At 41.1% G+C, this 19175-nt stretch overlaps 2 protein-coding genes across 8 annotated transcripts in view; one reads left to right on the top strand and one right to left on the bottom strand.

The window, feature by feature from the left end:
- Positions 1-19175, bottom strand: part of fbp (fructose-1,6-bisphosphatase) — a 394327-nt gene that overhangs the window by 141216 nt on the left and 233936 nt on the right. The gene's annotated exons all lie outside the window — the stretch shown is intronic.
- Tmem63 (transmembrane protein 63) overlaps positions 1-19175 on the top strand; it is a 129959-nt gene that overhangs the window by 38388 nt on the left and 72396 nt on the right. For all 6 annotated transcript variants that reach the window (XM_071665843.1, XM_071665827.1, XM_071665852.1 and 3 more), the window contains 4 exons: positions 4229-4420; positions 10259-10444; positions 10918-10998; positions 12818-12944. In XM_071665843.1, the coding sequence (XP_071521944.1) occupies positions 4229-4420; positions 10259-10444; positions 10918-10998; positions 12818-12944 (586 nt within the window). The remainder of the gene's footprint in view (positions 1-4228; positions 4421-10258; positions 10445-10917; positions 10999-12817; positions 12945-19175) is intronic.

The following is a 19175-nucleotide window of genomic DNA, read 5'->3' as shown; positions in this document are numbered from 1 at the left end:
ATATGACAATATGTATATGTATGTGTTTGTATATGGGCATTTATGGGTTTATGAGTGGATGGGTTGTTCTTCTAATGTACGTTCTTTGTCTGTTTCCTGGTGCCACCTCACTGATGCGGGAAAAGGCAATCACATTTAATAAGTACATTTTATTTTATTATACTTTGTTGCTGTCTCCCGCGTTAGCGAGGTAGTGCAAGGAAACAGACAAAAGAATGGTCCAACCCACCCATACACATGCATATACATACATGTCCACACATGCATGTATACATACCTATACATTTCAATGTATACATATATATACATACACATACATATACATATTTACACTTGTACATAATTCATACTTGCTGCCTTTATTCATTCCTGTCACCGCCCCACCACACATGCAATGACACCCCCCTCCCCCCACACACACACGCGAGGTAGCACTAGGAAAAGACAACAAAGGCCACATTTATTCACACTCAGTCTATAGCTGTCATGCATAATGCATCGAAACCACAGCTCCCTTTCCACATCCAGGCCCCACAAAATTTTCCATGGTTTACCCCAGACGCTTCACATGCCCTGGTTCAATCCATTGACAGCACGTCGACCCCGGTATACTACATTGCTCCAATTCACTCTATTCCTTGCATGCCTTTCACCCTCCTGCATGTTCAGGCCCCAATCGCTCAAAATCTTTTTCACTCCATCTTTCCATCTCCAATCTGGTCTCCCACTTCTCCTCGTTCCCTCCACCTCTGATACATATATCCTCTTTGTCAATCTTTCCTCACTCATTCTCTCCATGTGACCAAAACATTTCAATACACCCTCTTCTGCTCTCTCAACCACACACTTTTTATTCCCACACATCTCTATTACCCTTTCATTACTTACTCGATCAAACCACCTCACATCACATATTGTCCTCAAACATTTCTTTTCCAACACATCCACTCTCCTCTGCACAACCCTATCTATAGCCCATGCCTCACAACCATATAACATTGTTGGAACCACTATTCCTTCAAACATACCCATTTTTGCTTTCCGAGATAATGTTCTCGCCTTCCACACATTTTTCAACGCTCCCAGAACTTTCGCCCCCTCCCCCATCCTGTGACTTACTTCCACTTCCATGGTTCCATCCACTGCCAAATCCACTCCCAGATATCTAAAACACCTTACCTCCTCCAGTTTTTCTCCATTCAAACTTACCTCCCAAGTGACTTGTCCCTCAACTCTACTGTACCTAAGAACCTTGCTCTTATTCATATTTACTCCCAGCTTTCTTCTTTCACACACTTTACCAAACTCGGTCACCAGCTTCTGCAGTTTCTCATCTGAATCAGCCACCAGCGCTGTATCATCAGCGAACAACAACTGACTCACTTCCCAAGCCCCCTCATCTACAACAAACTGCATACTTGCCCCTCTCTCCAAAGCTCTTGCATTCACCCCCCTAACAACCCCATCCATGAATAGATTAAACAACCATGGAGACATCACGCACCCCTGCTGCAAACCAAACCGACATTCACTGAGAACCAATCACTTTCCTCTCTTCCTACTCGTACACATGCCTTACATCCTCGATAAAAACTTCACTGCTTCTCGCAACTTACCTCCCAAACCGTACACTCTTAAGACCTTCCACAGAGCATCTCTATCAACTCTATCATAAGCCTTCTCCAGATCCATAAATGCTACATATGAATCCTTTTGTTTTTCTAAGTTTTTCTCACATACCTTCTTCAAAGCAAACACCTGATCCACACATCCTCTACCACTTCTGAAACCGCTTTGCTCTTCCCCAATATGATGCTCTGTACATGCCATCACCCTCTCAATCAATACCCTCCCATATAATTTCCCAGGAATACCAATCAAACTTATACCTCTGTAATTTGAACACTCACTTTTATCCCTTTTGCCTTTGTATAATGACACTATGCATGCATTCCGCCAATTCTCAGGCACTTCACTGTGAACCATACATACATTGAATATTCTCGCCAACCAGTCAACAACACAGTCACCCCCCTTTTTAATAAATTTCATTGCAATACCATCTAAACCCGCCCCCTTGTTGGCTTTCATCTTCCGCAAAGCTTTCTTTACCTCTTCTCTGTTTACTAATCCATTCTCCCTGACCGTCTCACTTCGCACACCCCCTAGATCAAAATACCCTTTTTCTGCCACTCTATTATCAAACACATTCAACAAACCTTTAAAATACTTGCTCAATCTCCTTTTCACTTCACCACTACTTGTTATTACCTCCCCATTAGCCCCTTTCACCAATGTTCCCATTTGTTCTCTTTTCTTATGCACTTTATTTACCTCCTTCCAAAACATCTTTGTAGTCTCCCTAAAATTTAAGGATACTCTCTCACCCCAATTCTCATTTGCCCTCTTTTCCAGCTCTTGCACCTTTCTCTTGACCTCCTGCCTCTTTCCTGTACACATCTCCCAATCATTTGCACTATTTCCCTGCAAAAATCATCCAGATGTCTCTCTCTTTTCTTTCACTAACAATCTTCCTTCTTCATCCCACCACTCACTACCCTTTCTAATCTGCCCACCTCCCACCTTCCTCATGCCACAAGCATCTTTTGCGCAAGCCATTACTGTTTCCCTAGGTACGTCTCATTCCTCCCCCACTCCCCTTATGTCATTTGCTTTCAACCTTTTCCATTCTGAACTTAGTCTCTCCAGGTACTTCCTCACACAAGTCTCCTTTCCCAGCTCACTTACTCTCACCACTATCTTCACCCCAATATTCTCTCTTCTTTTCTGAAAACCTCTACAAATCTTCACCTTCACCTCCATAAGATAATGATCAGACATCCCTCCAGTTGCCCCTCTCACCACAGTAACATCCAAAAGTCTCTCTTTCTCGCGGCTATCAATTAACACGTAATCCAATAACAGTCTCTGGCCATCTCTCCTACTTGCGTACACATACTTATGTATATCTCTTTTTAAAGCAGGTATTCCCAATCACCAGTCCTTTTTCAGCACATAAATCTACAAGCTCTTCACCATTTCCATTTACGACACTGAACTCCCCATGTACACCAGTTATACCCTCAACTGCCACATTACTCATCTTTGCATTCAAATCACCCATCACAGTAATCCAGTCTTGTGCATCAAAGCTGCTAACACACTTATTCAGCTTCTCCCAAAACACTTGCCTCATGATCTTGCTTCTCATGACCAGGTGCATAGGCACCAATAATCACCCATCTCTCTCCATCCACTTTCATTTTTACCCATATAAATCTAGAGATTACTTTCTTACACTCTATCACATACTTCAGGAGTAGTGCTACTCCTTCCTTTGCTCTTCTCCTCTCACCAACCCCTGACTTTACTCCCAAGACATTCCCAAACCACTCTTCCCCTTTACCCTTGAGCTTCGTTTCACTCAAAGCCAAAACATCCAGGTTCCTTTCCTCAAACATACTACTTATCTCTCCTTTTTTCGCATCTTGGTTACATCCACACACATTAAGACACCCCACTCTGAACCTTCAAGGAGGATGAGCACTCCCCGCATGACTCCTTCTTCTGTTTCTCCTTTTAGAAAGTTAAAATACAAGAAGGGGAGGGTTTCTAGCCTCCCACTCCTGTCCCCTTTAGTCGCCTTCTACAACACGGGGGGAATGCGTGTAGTACATATGCGTACACATGTACATATTCGTACTTGCTTGCCTTCTTCCATTCCTGATGCCACTCCATCCCACAGGAAACAGCACAAATGCATGAAGGAAAAGAAAGAGATAACATACATTCTCTTTTCCTCCCCCACACCCAATCACTGTACCCTGCATCAGTGAGATAGCTCAAGGAAACATGACCTAGGCCACATCCACTCATGCTCATTCTCTAGCTGTCATGTGCAATGCACTGAAACCACAGCTTCCTATCTGCACCCAGGCCCCACAGATCTTTCCATAGTTTACCCCTGATATTTCATTTGACCTGGATCAATCCATTGAAAGCACATCAACCCCAGTATACCACATCATATGGACACATGGAATATATTGTTGGGAATTTTTTTTTGGAGGATGCTCTGCCCACCCATCCTCTTATGTTATGGAATATGACTGTAGGAACATAGATATTTGTGTCTTGTTTACATTTGCAATTTTTTCTCTAAATAAGTAGCTTAAATACTGTTTAGAAGGTAGTATACACTAGTATTTTTCTCATTTCTTTTTAACAGAGAAGAACAAATTCTAGCCAAGAGTGGAAGAGATGCTGTCCAGTACCTCTCTTTTCAACACCACATAATTGTGTACATGATGATAGTGTGTGTTGTCAGCATAGTTATTGTCCTGCCCATCAACTTTCAAGGAACACTAGAAGGTGGAGAGAAGGAGTTTGGTCACACTACATTGGCAAACCTCAGCCCTCAGTAAGTATGAAGTTCCATTTTCTATGTATGAAACTAATTTTGCACCTCTGTAGTGTAGCATTTAGCATTGCTGACCATGATGTATTCGCAGGCTGCCCATAGACTGTTACATAGGTTTGAATTCTGGTTGTGGCTGCCAGTCCACAGTCAACCCAGCTGTTTGTCTTCTCTGAGGGATTGGTTGATTTTTGAAAAGTAGGGTTTTTTCACTTCCATCAATGTGCTTAGAAACTTTTCCTTGTCTCTTCTTTTTCCCCATCATTAACTCCCTTATATTTCAAATGAAGCCAGGCCTTGATGTAGACTTTTGTCTGTGACTGGAGCCTCCAACATAGAAAATAATGGTTACATGTGTGTTTATGTATATACATGTTTATGTGGGTGGGTTGGGCCATTCTTTCATCTGTTTCCTTGTGCTACCTTGCTAAAGCAGGAGACAGCAATTAAGTATAATGATATAAAATGATATGTGTGGTAATAAAAAAGAGTGTGTTGAAATGGTTTGCACATATGGAGAGAATGAGTGAGGAAAGGTTGACAAAGAAGATATATGTGTCAGAAGTTGAAGGAACAAGGAGAAGCAGGAGACCAAATTGGAGGCGGAAGGATGGAGTGAAAAAGATTCTGAGTGATCAGGGCCTGAACATGCAGGAGGGTGATAAATATGCAAGGGATAGAGTGAATTGGAATGATGTGGTATACTGGGGTCGATGTGCTGTCACTGGACAGAACCAGGGCATGTGAAGTGTCTTGGGTAAACCATGGAAAGGTCTGTGGGGCCTGGAAGTGGAAAGGGAGCTGTGGTTTCTGTGCATTACACATGACAGCTGGAGGCTGAGTGTGAATGAATGTAGCCTTTTTGTCTGTTTTCCTGGTGCTATTTCACTGAAGCAGGGGGTAGCAATACTGTTTCCTGTGGGGTAGGGTAGCACAAGAATGGATGAAGGCAAGCAATTATGAATATGTACATGTGTATATATGTATATGTCTGTTGTGTGAATGTGTATGTATATATATGTTGATATGTATATGTATGTATATGCACATATATGGGTGTTTATTTATATATATGTGTGTTCATGAGAGGATGGGCCATTCTTTTTCTGTTTCCTGGCGCTCCCTCACTGACACGGGAAACAGCGATTATGTATTTATTTATTTATTACACTTTGTCACTGTCTCCCGCATTAGCGAGGTAGCGCAAGGAAACAGATGAAAGAATGGCCCAACCCACCCACATACACATATATATACATACACGTCCACACACGCACATATACATACCTATACATCTCAACGTATACATATATATACACACACAGACATATACATATAAACACATTTACATAATTCATACATGCTGCCTTTTTTCATTCCCGTTGCCACCCCGCCACACATGAAATGAAGACCCCCTCCCCCGCTTGTGCGCAAGATAGTGCTAGGAAAAGACAACAAAGGCCACATTCGTTCACACTCAGTCTCTAGCTGTCATATATAATGCACCAAAACCACAGCTCCCTTTCCACATCCAGGCCTCACAAAACTTTCCATGGTTTACCCCAGATGCTTCACATGCCTTGGCTCAATCCATTGACAGCACGTCAACCCCGGTATACCGCATTGTTCTAATTCACTCTGTTCCTTGCACACCTTTCACCCTCCTGCACGTTCAGGCCCCGATCACTCAAAATCTTTTTCACTCCATCTTTCCACTTCCAATTTGGTCTCCCACTTCTCGTTCCCTCCACCTCTGACACATATATCCTCTTTGTCAATCTTTCCTCACTCATTCTCTCCATGTGACCAAACCATTTCAAAACACCCTCTTCTGCTCTCTCAACCACACTCTTTTTGCTACCATACATCTGTGTTACCCTTTCATTACTTACTCGATCAAACCACCACACACCACATATTGTCCTCAAACATCTCATTTCCGGCACATCCACCCTCCTCTGCACAACTCTATCTATAGCCCATGCCTTGCAACCATATAACAATGTTGGAACCACTATTCCTTCAAACATACCCCTTTTTGCTCTCCAAGATAACGTTCTCGACTTCCACACATTTTTCAACGCTCCCAGAACTTTCGCCCCCTCCCTCACCCTATGATTCACTTCTGCTTCCATGGTTCCATCCACTGCCAAATCCACTCCCAGATATCTAAAACACTTCACTTCCTCCAGTTTTTCTCCATTCAAACTTACCTCCCAATTGACTTGTCCCTCAACCCTACTGTACCTAATAACCTTGCTCTTATTCACATCCACTCTCAGCCTTCTTCTTTCACACACTTTACCAAACTCAGTCACCAACTTCTGCAGTTTCTCACATGAATCAGCCACCAGTGCTGTATCATCAGGGAACAGCAACTGCCTCACTTCCCAAGCTCTCACATCCACAACAGACTTCATACTTGCCCCTCTTTCCAAAACTCTTGCATTCAATTCCCTAACAACCCATCCATAAACAAATTAAACAACCATGGAGACATCACACACCCCTGCCGCAAACCAACATTCACTGAGAACCAATCACTTTCCTCTCTTCCTACACGTACACATGCCTTACATCCTCGATAAAAACTTTTCACTGCTTCTAACAACTTGCCTCCCACACCATATATTCTTGATACCTTCCACAGAGCATCTCTATCAACTCTATCATATGCCTTCTCCAGATCCATAAATGCTACATACACATCTCTCTTACCCTTACGTTACTTACTCGATCAAACCACCTCACACCACACATTGTCCTCAAACATCTTATTTCCAGCACATCCATCCTCCTGCGCACAACTCTATCCATAGCCCACGCCTCGCAACCATACAACATTGTTGGAACCACTATTCCTTCAAACATACCCATTTTTGCTTTCCGAGATAATGTTCTCGACTTCCACACATTCTTCAAGGCTCCCAGAATTTTCGCCCCCTCCCCCACCCTATGATCCACTTCCGCTTCCATGGTTCCATCCGCTGCCAGATCCACTCCCAGATATCTAAAACACTTCACTTCCTCCAGTTTTTCTCCATTCAAACTCACCTCCCAATTGACTTGACCCTCAACCCTACTGTACCTAATAACCTTGCTCTTATTCACATTTACTGTTAACTTTCTTCTTTCACACACTTTACCAAACTCAGTCACCAGCTTCTGCAGTTTCTCACATGAATCAGCCACCAGCGCTGTATCATCAGCGAACAACAACTGACTCACTTCCCAAGCTCTCTCATCCCCAACAGACTTCATACTTGCCCCTCTTTCCAGGACTCTTGCATTTACCTCCCTAACAACCCCATCCATAAACAAATTAAACAACCATGGAGACATCACACACCCCTGCCGCAAACCTACATTCACTGAGAACCAATCACTTTCCTCTCTTCCTACACGTACACATGCCTTACATCCTCGGTGTGTATGTACATATGAGTGTATATGAGTGGATGGGTCTCTTCATCTGTTTCCTGGCGGTACCTTGCTGATGCGGGAAACGACAATCAAGTAAAAAAAATGAAATATGTATACAAACACAGACATATACATATATGTACACGTACATATTCATACTCGATTGCCTTTATCCATACCTGGCACTACCCTGCCCCACAGGAAACAGCATTGCTACCCCCTGCTTGAGTGAGGAAGCGCCAGGAAACCAGACAAAAAAGCCCACATTCATTCACACTCAGTCTTTAACTGTCATGAGTAATGCACTGAGACTACAGTTCCCTATCCACATCCAGGCCCCACAGACCTTTCCATAGTTTACCCACCTGTTTCACATGCCCTGGTTCAGTCCATTGACAGCATGTCAACTCCAGTATGCCACATCACTCCCATTCACGCTATTCCTTGCACGCCTCTCCCTCTCCTGTATGTTCAGGCCCCAGTTGCTCAAAATCTTTTTCACTCCATCTTTCCACCTCATTGTTTCCTCTACCTCTGATACATAATTCCTCTTTGTCAACCTTTCTTCAATCATTCTCTCCATATGTCCAAACCATTTCAACACACCCTCTTCTGCTCTCTCAACCACACTTTTTTTAATCCCACACATCTCTCTTACCCTTTCATTACTTACTCGATCAGACTACCTCACACCACATATTGTCCTCATACATTTCGTTTCCAACACATCCACCCTCCTCTATGCTACCCTATCTATAGCCCATGCCTCACAGCCATATGATATTGTTAGAACTACTATTCCTTCAAACATACCCATTTTTGCTCTCTGAGATAATGTTCTCTCCTTCCACACATTCTTCATCTCTCCCAAGATCTTTGCCCCCTCCCTCATCATGTGACTCACTTCCTTTTCCATGGTTCCATTCACTAAGTTCACACCCAGATATCTAAAATACTTCACTTCCTCCAATTTTTCTCCATTGGAACTTACATCCCAACTAACTAGCCCCTCAACCCTACTGAACCTAATAGCCTTGCTCTTATTCACATTTACTTTCAACTTTCTCCTTTCACACACTTTTCCAAACTCAGTCACCAACTTCTGCTGTTTTCACTCGAATCAGCCACGAGTGTTGTATCATTGGCGAACAACAGTTAACTCACTTTCCAGGCCCTCTCATCCTCAACAGACTGCAAACTTGCCCCTCTCTCCAAAACTCTTGCATCTACCTCCCTAACCACCCTATCCATAAATAGATTGAACAACCATGGGGACATCATGAACTGCTGCCACAGACCAATCTTCACTGGGAACCAGTCACTGTCCTCTCTTCTTACTCTTACACATGCCTTAAACTCTTGGTAAAACCTCTTCACTGCATCTAACAGCTTACATCCCTCACCATATACTCTTTAGTCCTTCCACAAAGCTTCTCTTCAATCCTATCATATGTCTTCTTCAGTCCATTAATGCTTTGTACAAATCCATCTGTTTTTCTAGGTATTTCTCACACACATTCCTCAAAGCAAACACCTGATCCATACATCCTCTACCACTTCTGAAACCACAGTGCTCCTCCCCAGTCTAATACTCTGTACATGGCATTCTATCCAGAAGGCTTAGGTCACCTAAAATATCTATCATGATTGGTTTATTGGCTCTTTCTGTCCAGCTGTAGAATGCTAGTATGCTAGAGAAAATTTTGCTGATAGATCATAGGTTATTCTTGAAAAAGCACCCAGCCATCCTGAGTATATGACTGAGATGAATGTAAGTGTTTTATATAGAGAGAAAGAGGTATGCCATGTAGCTAAAATTGGACAGCTTTTTCTGAAGGCCTAAGAAAATTTCTCTTACATCTCCAGTTGAAACAATTGATGATACAGAGAATGCAGTGTTTGTTGAGGACAAGCCTGAGATCAAGGGGTGATGTAGATAAGCCTAGAGTACTTCTGTTTCTTCCCAGTGTTATTCACTACCACCACATTTTGTGTTAAGTTTTCAGTAAATATTGTCCAAACTTGATGCTAAGAGAGTATGGTAAGTTACCCAGAAGCTGTCATTTCATCCCTATTTCAGAAGCGTAACGTTTGAGAAAATTTTGCTCAGAAATGTAACCCTGTTATGTGATATGTTTCATCTTCTCATTTTACACTGCCCAACTTGAGGCAGGTTTTCCTGGAACATGACCACTTCACAGATTAAGGGGCTTATGATACTGACTGTAAGTTGAGTGCAACAGCTATTTAGTTGTGCTTGTCACTTTTGACTTGAGCTGGGCTGTTAATGCATGTAGAACCCAATCATAGGCTGTGTGCTGATGCTTATGCATCAGGAAGACAGAATGTGTCATTATGCTGGTTTGTTGGAGATAGTATAGTGAATATGCTTCATGAACTTTTTTTTTAATCTTCCAGATCTCGACTCATGTGGGTACACGTGACACTTGCCTTTCTCTTCTTACCTCTTGGAATCTTGTTTACACGAAGATTCTCCAAGAAACTTGAACTTCGAGAAGTCACAACCAGCGTGTCTCGCACTATTATGATTACTCGTGTACCTCGAAAATCATGTCATAAAGACACAATTTTGAGGCATTTCCAGTAAGTTGTAGTTTTTTGTCATAAATTTTGTCCAGTTTCATTAACCATTTACTTTACCATACGTTTTTGGTTATTTTATTTTTCCATATTTTTTAGTGTGTTTAAAAAAAAATCCTGACTTTCTCTGCATCCAGTAAGTTTGTCATAGACTTTCTCACTGGTATGATAACATACTTATCTTGTACTGTGTTTCCACAGTGTTACAGGACTTGTAAATTGAACAGATATGATGAATATAATGTCAAAAATAGAAAATTTGTTTTAAAATTATCTTTATTTCTGAAGTTTCCTGATATCTAACATCATGTTGCTCTATATTTTAATGTATATTGATTTTTTTTCTTTATATTGACCGTTTAACTAATCAGATTATAACTACCTTGAATGGTAATGATCATAGTCTTCAGTGTTCATGAAATCTGTTCAAGAATGCAAATATAATTTCAACAACACTTATATTTTCATATTTTCAGAGAGGCTTATCCTGATGCAGAAGTTCAAGATGTCCAGTTTGCTTACAATATAAGGTCCCTTATTGCCTATGATAAGGAGAGGTAAGTAGGCCATAATTTTGCTCCAGTGAATAATGGAAAATTTTCATATTTACCTCAAATAATTTTGAGCTTTATTACACATATGTTTTACATTACTGCACTATTTTGTTTCAGATTCCTCTCTTTTACTGCAAACGTTATATCACTATGTTAAAATTTTTGAGAAAGCATGGCACTGAATACTGTTCTGATGTATTGCCTTAAAAAAGGTTTAATTTCATTGCCACATTCTTTTTTATATTAATACTCATGGTATAGGAATCTGCTTTAGTGTAACTTATAGATTAGGAAGTGCTTCATTATACTGAGGGATGAGATTCATTTTGTGAAATATTTAACTCATTTATGAATTATATAACCAAAAGTGAACGCTCTTAATCCTTGTGAGCAAAATTGCACATAAGGGATCACTGTATGCAGTTTTGCTTTTTATGCAAGGAACCTACTTCTCCCAGTCCCTTTTTATGTGGTCACAAAATTCATTACTATGCAGGTATGTGTGAAGAAAGTGCACCAAAACTTCACTGAGGGCTGACAGAAATGATATGATCCACAGCAAACACAAAAGCTGTATTGAGAGAAAAAGCAGCATTCAGAGTAGCTGTCTTTGTATATATTTTTGGGAGAAGCTCTTTCTGTAGAAAAATTTTTTAAAATGAAGGGAGATTCTCTGTTGGTAATAGTGGCTGCAGCTGAAAAAGATGGTTTAGAGAATTTTAGCAGACAGTCCTGCCACCCTTTCCTCTCCTTCCTGGTCACCCCCCTCCCCCTCCCCATCTCTCCAAAATCACCTCAGACAGCAATAGCCTTAGTCTCTGATAAGTTTTGGAAATTATTTCTTTCATCCCTGTTCACCATCTTTTGTCTCCAAGAGTTAGAATCAAGAACAGAATCACTGAGCCTAAGAGGGAAAAGTTATCACTTGGCCTATTCCATTCCTTCTTTTGGAAGGTAATAGCATACGAAGGGAGGACTTCCATGCTATTGTTCCAGGAGATATATGGGTAGTAGTCTTTTTTCAATCCCTGGAAAATAGTTTTGAAGTTTTTTAATATTATTCTTATATGCCATATTATTATTGTTATTGAGTATATAATGAGAGAAGAAAAAGGTTTTAAAAGGATATGTGTGTCAGACGTGTAGGGAGGAAAAGATAGGGAGAGACCAAGAAGATGATAGAAGTGTAGAATGAAAGAGACTTTGGGATATCAGGACCTAAACATTCAGAAGGCATAGGATACAAAGGAATTACATCTTTCTTGTATTTTGGGGGTGATGTACTGTCAGTTTGGCTGGCTCAGGGACCATGAAGTGGTTAAGGTGTTTTAATCCACTATACATGACAGGTAGAAAGTGGATGTGTGCAGATAATGCCATTATTTGTATGTTCTTCATGCTGTCTCACGAAGACAGAAGCAATTGTATTTAAAAGAAAGGATAAAGATGATTTTATCATGATACAATATTATCACATGTATATTAGGTATGTTTACAAAGATGTTCTTTCATGTGTTACTGCTTTATCTTAGGGCCAACATGTAGTCAGTAGTAATACATCTCCAAATATAAGATAGGAGTCTATGGGACAAAATGTGTGATGTGAAATTTCACCATAAGAACAACTTTTCAAGTGCACATTTGTTTTGTATAGCAAGAAATGGTGTATTGTTTGCTAATGAATTCCCTGGATTGGTCTTTGTCGTTATCAAGATCCCTGATATGCTCACATCTTGCTGAGGAGACCTTAACTAAACTTGATGTAAAATTGATTAACAGAAGTAAGCTTTATCTACTGGAATTATTTATCTTCTTTTTGTAGGGAGGTTGCCCGTAATGCAAAGCTGTACTGTGAGGCTTACCTGAAAGAGACAAACAGGCGGCTGGATATAAGACCATATAATTGTGGAGTTATCTGTGGCTGCTGTGACATATTTGGTTGTCCAACGGTAAGTTTGATGCATGAGTTTGTGTACAGTTATTTGGTAGACGTATGTTACTCTTTACATCACACAGATTTAACAGAATCACAGATCTAGGAAATAGTTATGAAGAGTTAGTGATGTGAATAAGCCTGATTGATTTATTGGGGTGAGAGATGAATGGAAGGCTGCATATTCATTAGGGTAAATAAGTTTACGTAGTATTGTAATTCCCTATTTATATTTTATTATACTTTGTCGCTGTCTCCCGCGTTTGCGAGGTAGCGCAAGGAAACAGACGAAAGAAATGGCCCAACCCCCCCCCCATACACATGTATATACATACGTCCACACACGCAAATATACATACCTACACAGCTTTCCATGGTTTACCCCAGACGCTTCACATGCCCTGATTCAATCCACTGACAGCACGTCAACCCCGGTATAGCACATCTCTCCAATTCACTCTATTCCTTGCCCTCCTTTCACCCTCCTGCATGTTCAGGCCCCGATCACACAAAATCTTTTTCACTCCATCTTTCCACCTCCAATTTATAGTAACTTATTTGAACTGTACGTGAGGAATTTTACACTCTTGTGGCCCCATCTCTTGAATTTAATTACTTAAGTGTACACTTGTGGGGCCTTTGTAACCTTTGTAAGCTGCCATCATCTACTGTCTCATAGATTAGTCTGTTCCAGTTATCCACCACTGTAGCACTAAATCAGTACTTCTTATTTTTTCCCCAGCTTTTTGTCATGGCCTCTGGTTGCTATGTTGCTGATTTTCTTGAAGAACTGTTCATTGTCAGTATCACCCAGCTGATTTAGAAACTAATGTGGCCATTGACAGCTCACCCTTCTTTCTTCATCTGCATGATGAATAGCTCTGTGTGTCATTACTTATTTGAAGTGCGCTTGGGGAAGGTTCTTACACTCATAGGGCCCCATCTCTTGACCATCCTCTAGTATCATACAACACTTTAATTTATCTGTGTGCATTAACCATTTCTTCATGAATTTTATCTCCATCCACCACTCATACACTATGAAAGTACTTCCTCGCATTTTAACAATTTTCATGCCTAAATTTTTGTGTTCTTTAGTTTTTTTGTCTTACATCTTTCAAAGGATTGATCACTGTCAACACCATCAGTCTGGTCGAAAAACTTAAAGACTGATTAGGTCACCCCTCACTTTTTTCTCTTCTGCAATGGGCATTTTTAAGTCTTCTAGCCTGTACTTGTAAGTCAGCTCTCTTAATTTTTGTACCACATTTGTTGCTCTCCTTTGGACCTTCTGTGTTAGGTCTTTGTGGTTTCTTAGATGTGGTGATCAAACTTGAGGAATATATTTTAGTTTTGGCCTTATGTTTGATGTGAACAGATTGCTGAATATTATCTTAAAAATTGATTATAAGTCCAATTCTGATATTTAGTATCTGTCGGATGGTCTCCTTAACTCTGTCAGCTCTTTCTGCTTTTTTAGGTGCAATGATCAAACTTAAGAATTATATTGTAGTTTTGGCCTTATGTATGATATAAACAGATTACTGAATGTTATTCTCAAAATTGATGTCGAGTCCAGTTCTGATAATTGCTCCTGAGATAGGACTCTGACATCAGGTTTGGGACAGTGTCCACTCCCAAGTCTTTCTCACACACAAATTCCTGCAGCATATTTCTTGGTGGATGATATTCATATTTAGTCCTTCTTCTGTTGTGATGGATTGTCATAACTCCACAATTGCTTAAGTTGAACGTGATCAGCCATGCTTCATACCAACTTAGGAGTCTGTCAAGGTCCCCTTGTAACCTGATGCATTCATCATTTTCCATTTTTGTCATGACCTTTGCATTATCTACAAATTTATTATTTAGATGAGTCCATACCAGGGGGGAGGGGGTGGTCATCTCATATGTGGTAGGGTGGCAACGGGAATGAATGAAGGCAGCAAGTATGAATTGTGTACATGTGTAAAAATGTATAGGTCTGTGTATGTATATATATGTATACATTGAAATGTATAGGTATGTATATGTGCTTGTGTGGACGTGTATGTATATGCATGTGTATGTGGGTGGGTTGGGCCATTCTTTCGTCTGTTTCCTTGCACTACCTCACTAACGTGGGAGACAGTGACAAAGTATAATAGATAACAAATAAATACCATCTGGCAGTCATTTTCATTATTCAAGAAGAGTAAAGGTCCTGGAACGGAATCCTGTAGAACTCTACTGATAACCTCAACCCATTCTGAGAAGGCTTCTCAAATATGTTTTTTGTTCCTTTCCACTAAGATTATCTTCTAACCATCAAAGGAGTCTTCCACTTATACTAGCTTCTTAATCAGCCTCCCTTGCTGTACACTGTCAAATGTTTTTTGGCAGTCCACGTACAAATAATCTTTTCGGCCTCCTCTTTTGTCCACTACTGAGCCCACTCTCTTGGAGAAATCTAAGAGGTTCATTACACTTGACCTTTCCATAAAACCATGTTATCTCTCATTAGGTAATTTGTCCTTTACAGAAAGTCACCCATTTACTTTTAAGATTATCTTTCTAGTACATTACAAACCACACTCATCAGAGAGACCCGTTTGTATCTCATCACTTCTTCCCAGTCTCCTTTCTTGTAGAAGGTATGACATTTGCCATTTTCCACTTCCTTGGCATTTGGTCTTTTTCCAGCAACATCTTGAACAGTAAACTAGGAGGCTTAAGTGTATGTGTACACGTCTTCAGCATCCCCAACAGGCTGCATACTCGCCCCTCTCTCCAAGACTCTCACATTTACCTCCCTCACCACCCCATCTATGAACAATTTAAACAACCATGATGACATCGCATGCCCCTGCCACAGACCATCCTTTACATGGAATGATTCATTCTGCTCTCTTCATACTGGTACACATGCCTTACACCCTAGATAAAATCTTCAAACTACTTTAGGCAGCTTTCTTCCCACCCCATATATTCTCAAGACTTTCCACAAGGCATCTCTATCAACCAAATCATATGCCTTCTCCAGGTCCATGAATACCACATACAAAGCCATCTGCTTCTCTAAGTATTTCTCATACATATATCTTAAAGCAGACACCTGAGCCACACATCCTCTACCACTTCTAGAATCATACTCCTCCCCAGTCTGATAATCTCTGTTGCCTTCACCCTCTTAATGAATACCCTCCCAAACAGCTTACCAGGTAAACTCAACAAACTTATACTTCTCTGGGGTGAACACTCACCTTTATCCCCCATATCTTCATACAGTGACACTAAACATGCAATCAGCCAATCAGCAACACAGAAACCCCCTTTCTTGATAAATTCAGCAGCATTACCATCCACTTTAGGCCACTTGCCACATCTTATCTTATGCAAGGCTTTCACCACCTCTTCTCTCTTCATGAAACCACTCTCCATGATTCTCTTACTTCACATACCACCCCAGCCTAAACTCCCAACATCTGCCTCTCTATCCTCAAAACACTCTGTCTCCTCACTTCATCACTACCTGTTATCACTTCCCTTTTGTGCCCTCCATTGATGTTCCTATTTGTTCTCTAGTTTTCTGTACATTAATTACCTCCTTGGAAATCTTATTTTTCCTAATATTTACTGATACTCACTCACCTCATCTCATTTGCCTTCTTTTTAAACCCTTGCACATTCCTCTTAACCTCCTGCTGCTTTCTCTTATACATCCCCCAATCATTTGTATTTCTTCCCTGTAAGTACCTCCCAAATGCCTCTCTTTTCTCTTTCACTAACAACTTTATTTCTTCATTCCACCACTCTCTAACCTTTCTAATCTGCCCACCTCCCAATTTTTGCATGCCACATGCATCTCTTGCATATTCCTGCACTGCTTCCCTGGATACCTCCCATTCCACACCCATTCCCCTTGCTTCATATATTCTCACATTTTGCCAGTGTACACTCAGTCTTTCTTGGTTCTCTTTTCCAACCTCACTTACTTTCTTAACTCATCTCTCTGACATAGCTTCCTCTTTTTAAAAACCTGGACAAATTCTTGCCCTCATCTCTGTAAGGTAGTAACCAGATGTCCCACCAGCTGCCTCTCTCAGCACATTTACATCTAGAAATCTCTCTTACATGCCAATGAATTAATATGTAATCTAGGAAAGCCTGCTGACATTTCTCCTACTCACATATGATTTTTTTTTTTTTTTTTTTTTTTTTTTTTTTTTTGCCACTGTCTCCCGCGTTTGCGAGGTAGCGCAAGGAAACAGACGAAAGAAATGGCCCAACCCACCCCCATACACATGTATATACATACGTCCACACACACAAATATACATACCTACACAGCTTTCCATGGTTTACCCCAGACGCTTCACATGCCCTGATTCAATCCACTGACAGCACGTCAACCCCGGTATACCACATCGCTCCAACTCACTCTATTCCTTGCCCTCCTTTCACCCTCCTGCATGTTCAGGCCCCGATCACACAAAATCTTTTTCACTCCATCTTTCCACCTCCAATTTGGTCTCCCTCTTCTCCTCGTTCCCTCCACCTCTGACACATATATCCTCTTGGTCAATCTTTCCTCACTCATTCTCTCCATGTGACCAAACCATTTCAAAACACCCTCCTCTGCTCTCTCAACCACGCTCTTTTTATTTCCACACATCTCTCTTACCCTTACGTTACTCACTCGATCAAACCACCTCACACCACACATTGTCCTCAAACATCTCATTTCCAGCACATCCATCCTCCTGCGCACAACTCTATCCATAGTCCACGCCTCGCAACCATACAACATTGTTGGAACCACTATTCCTTCAAACATACCCATTTTTGCCCTCCAAGATAATGTTCTCGACTTCCACACATTCTTCAAGGCTCCCAGAATTTTCGCCCCCTCCCCCACCCTATGATCCACTTCCGCTTCCATGGTTCCATCCGCTGCCAGATCCACTCCCAGATATCTAAAACACTTCACTTCCTCCAGTTTTTCTCCATTCAAACTCACCTCCCAGTTGACTTGACCCTCAACCCTACTGTACCTAATAACCTTGCTCTTATTCACATTTACTCTTAGATTTCTTCTTTCACACACTTTACCAAACTCAGTCACCAGCTTCTGTAGTTTCTCACATGAATCAGCCACCAGCGCTGTATCATCAGCGAACAACAACTGACTCACTTCCCAAGCTCTCTCATCCCCAACAGACTTCATACTTGCCCCTCTTTCCAAAACTCTTGCATTTACCTCCCTAACAACCCCATCCATAAACAAATTAAACAACCATGGAGACATCACACACCCCTGCCGCAAACCTACATTCACTGAGAACCAATCACTTTCCTCTCTTCCTACACGTACACATGCCTTACATCCTCGATAAAAACTTTTCACTGCTTCTAACAACTTGCCTCCCACACCATATATTCTTAATACCTTCCACAGAGCATCTCTATCAACTCTATCATATGCCTTCTCCAGATCCATAAATGCTACATACAAATCCATTTGCTTTTCTAAGTATTTCTCACATACATTCTTGAAAGCAAACACCTGATCCACACATCCTCTACCACTTCTGAAACCACACTGCTCTTCCCCAATCTGATGCTCTGTACATGCCTTCACCCTCTCAATCAATACCCTCCCATATAATTTGCCAGGAATACTCAACAAACTTATACCTCTGTAATTTGAGCACTCACTCTTATCCCCTTTGCCTTTGTACAATGGCACTATGCATGCATTCCGCCAATCCTCAGGCACTTCACCATGAGTCCTACATACATTAAATAACCTTACCAACCAGTCAACAATACAGTCACCCCCTTTTTTAATAAATTCCACTGCAATATCATCCAAACCTGCTGCCTTGCCGGCTTTCATCTTCCGCAAAGCTTTTACTACCTCTTCTCTGTCTACCAAATCATTTTCCCTAACCCTCGCACTTTGCACACCACCTCGACCAAAACACCCTATATCTGCCACTCTATCATCAAACACATTCAACAAACCTTCAATTTAAACCAGGTTTTCTCAATTACCAGTCCTTTTTTAGCACACTAAGACCATTAGCTGCTCGCTATTTCCCTCTTGTGTATCAATTATACCCTTAGTTGCCACATTGCTTACCTTCACTTTTAAATTACCCATCACTAACACTCAGTTTCTTACATCAAAACTGCTGACACACAGTCAGCTACTCCCAAAACATATGCCTCTCATTATCTGTCTTCTCATGGCCAGATGCATAAG

The sequence above is a fragment of the Panulirus ornatus genome, chromosome 1, assembly GCF_036320965.1.
Source record: "Panulirus ornatus isolate Po-2019 chromosome 1, ASM3632096v1, whole genome shotgun sequence".
Lineage (NCBI taxonomy): Eukaryota > Metazoa > Arthropoda > Malacostraca > Decapoda > Palinuridae > Panulirus > Panulirus ornatus.
The sequence above is the reverse complement of the archived record's forward strand: the minus strand, read 5'-3'. Positions and strand labels throughout refer to the sequence as shown.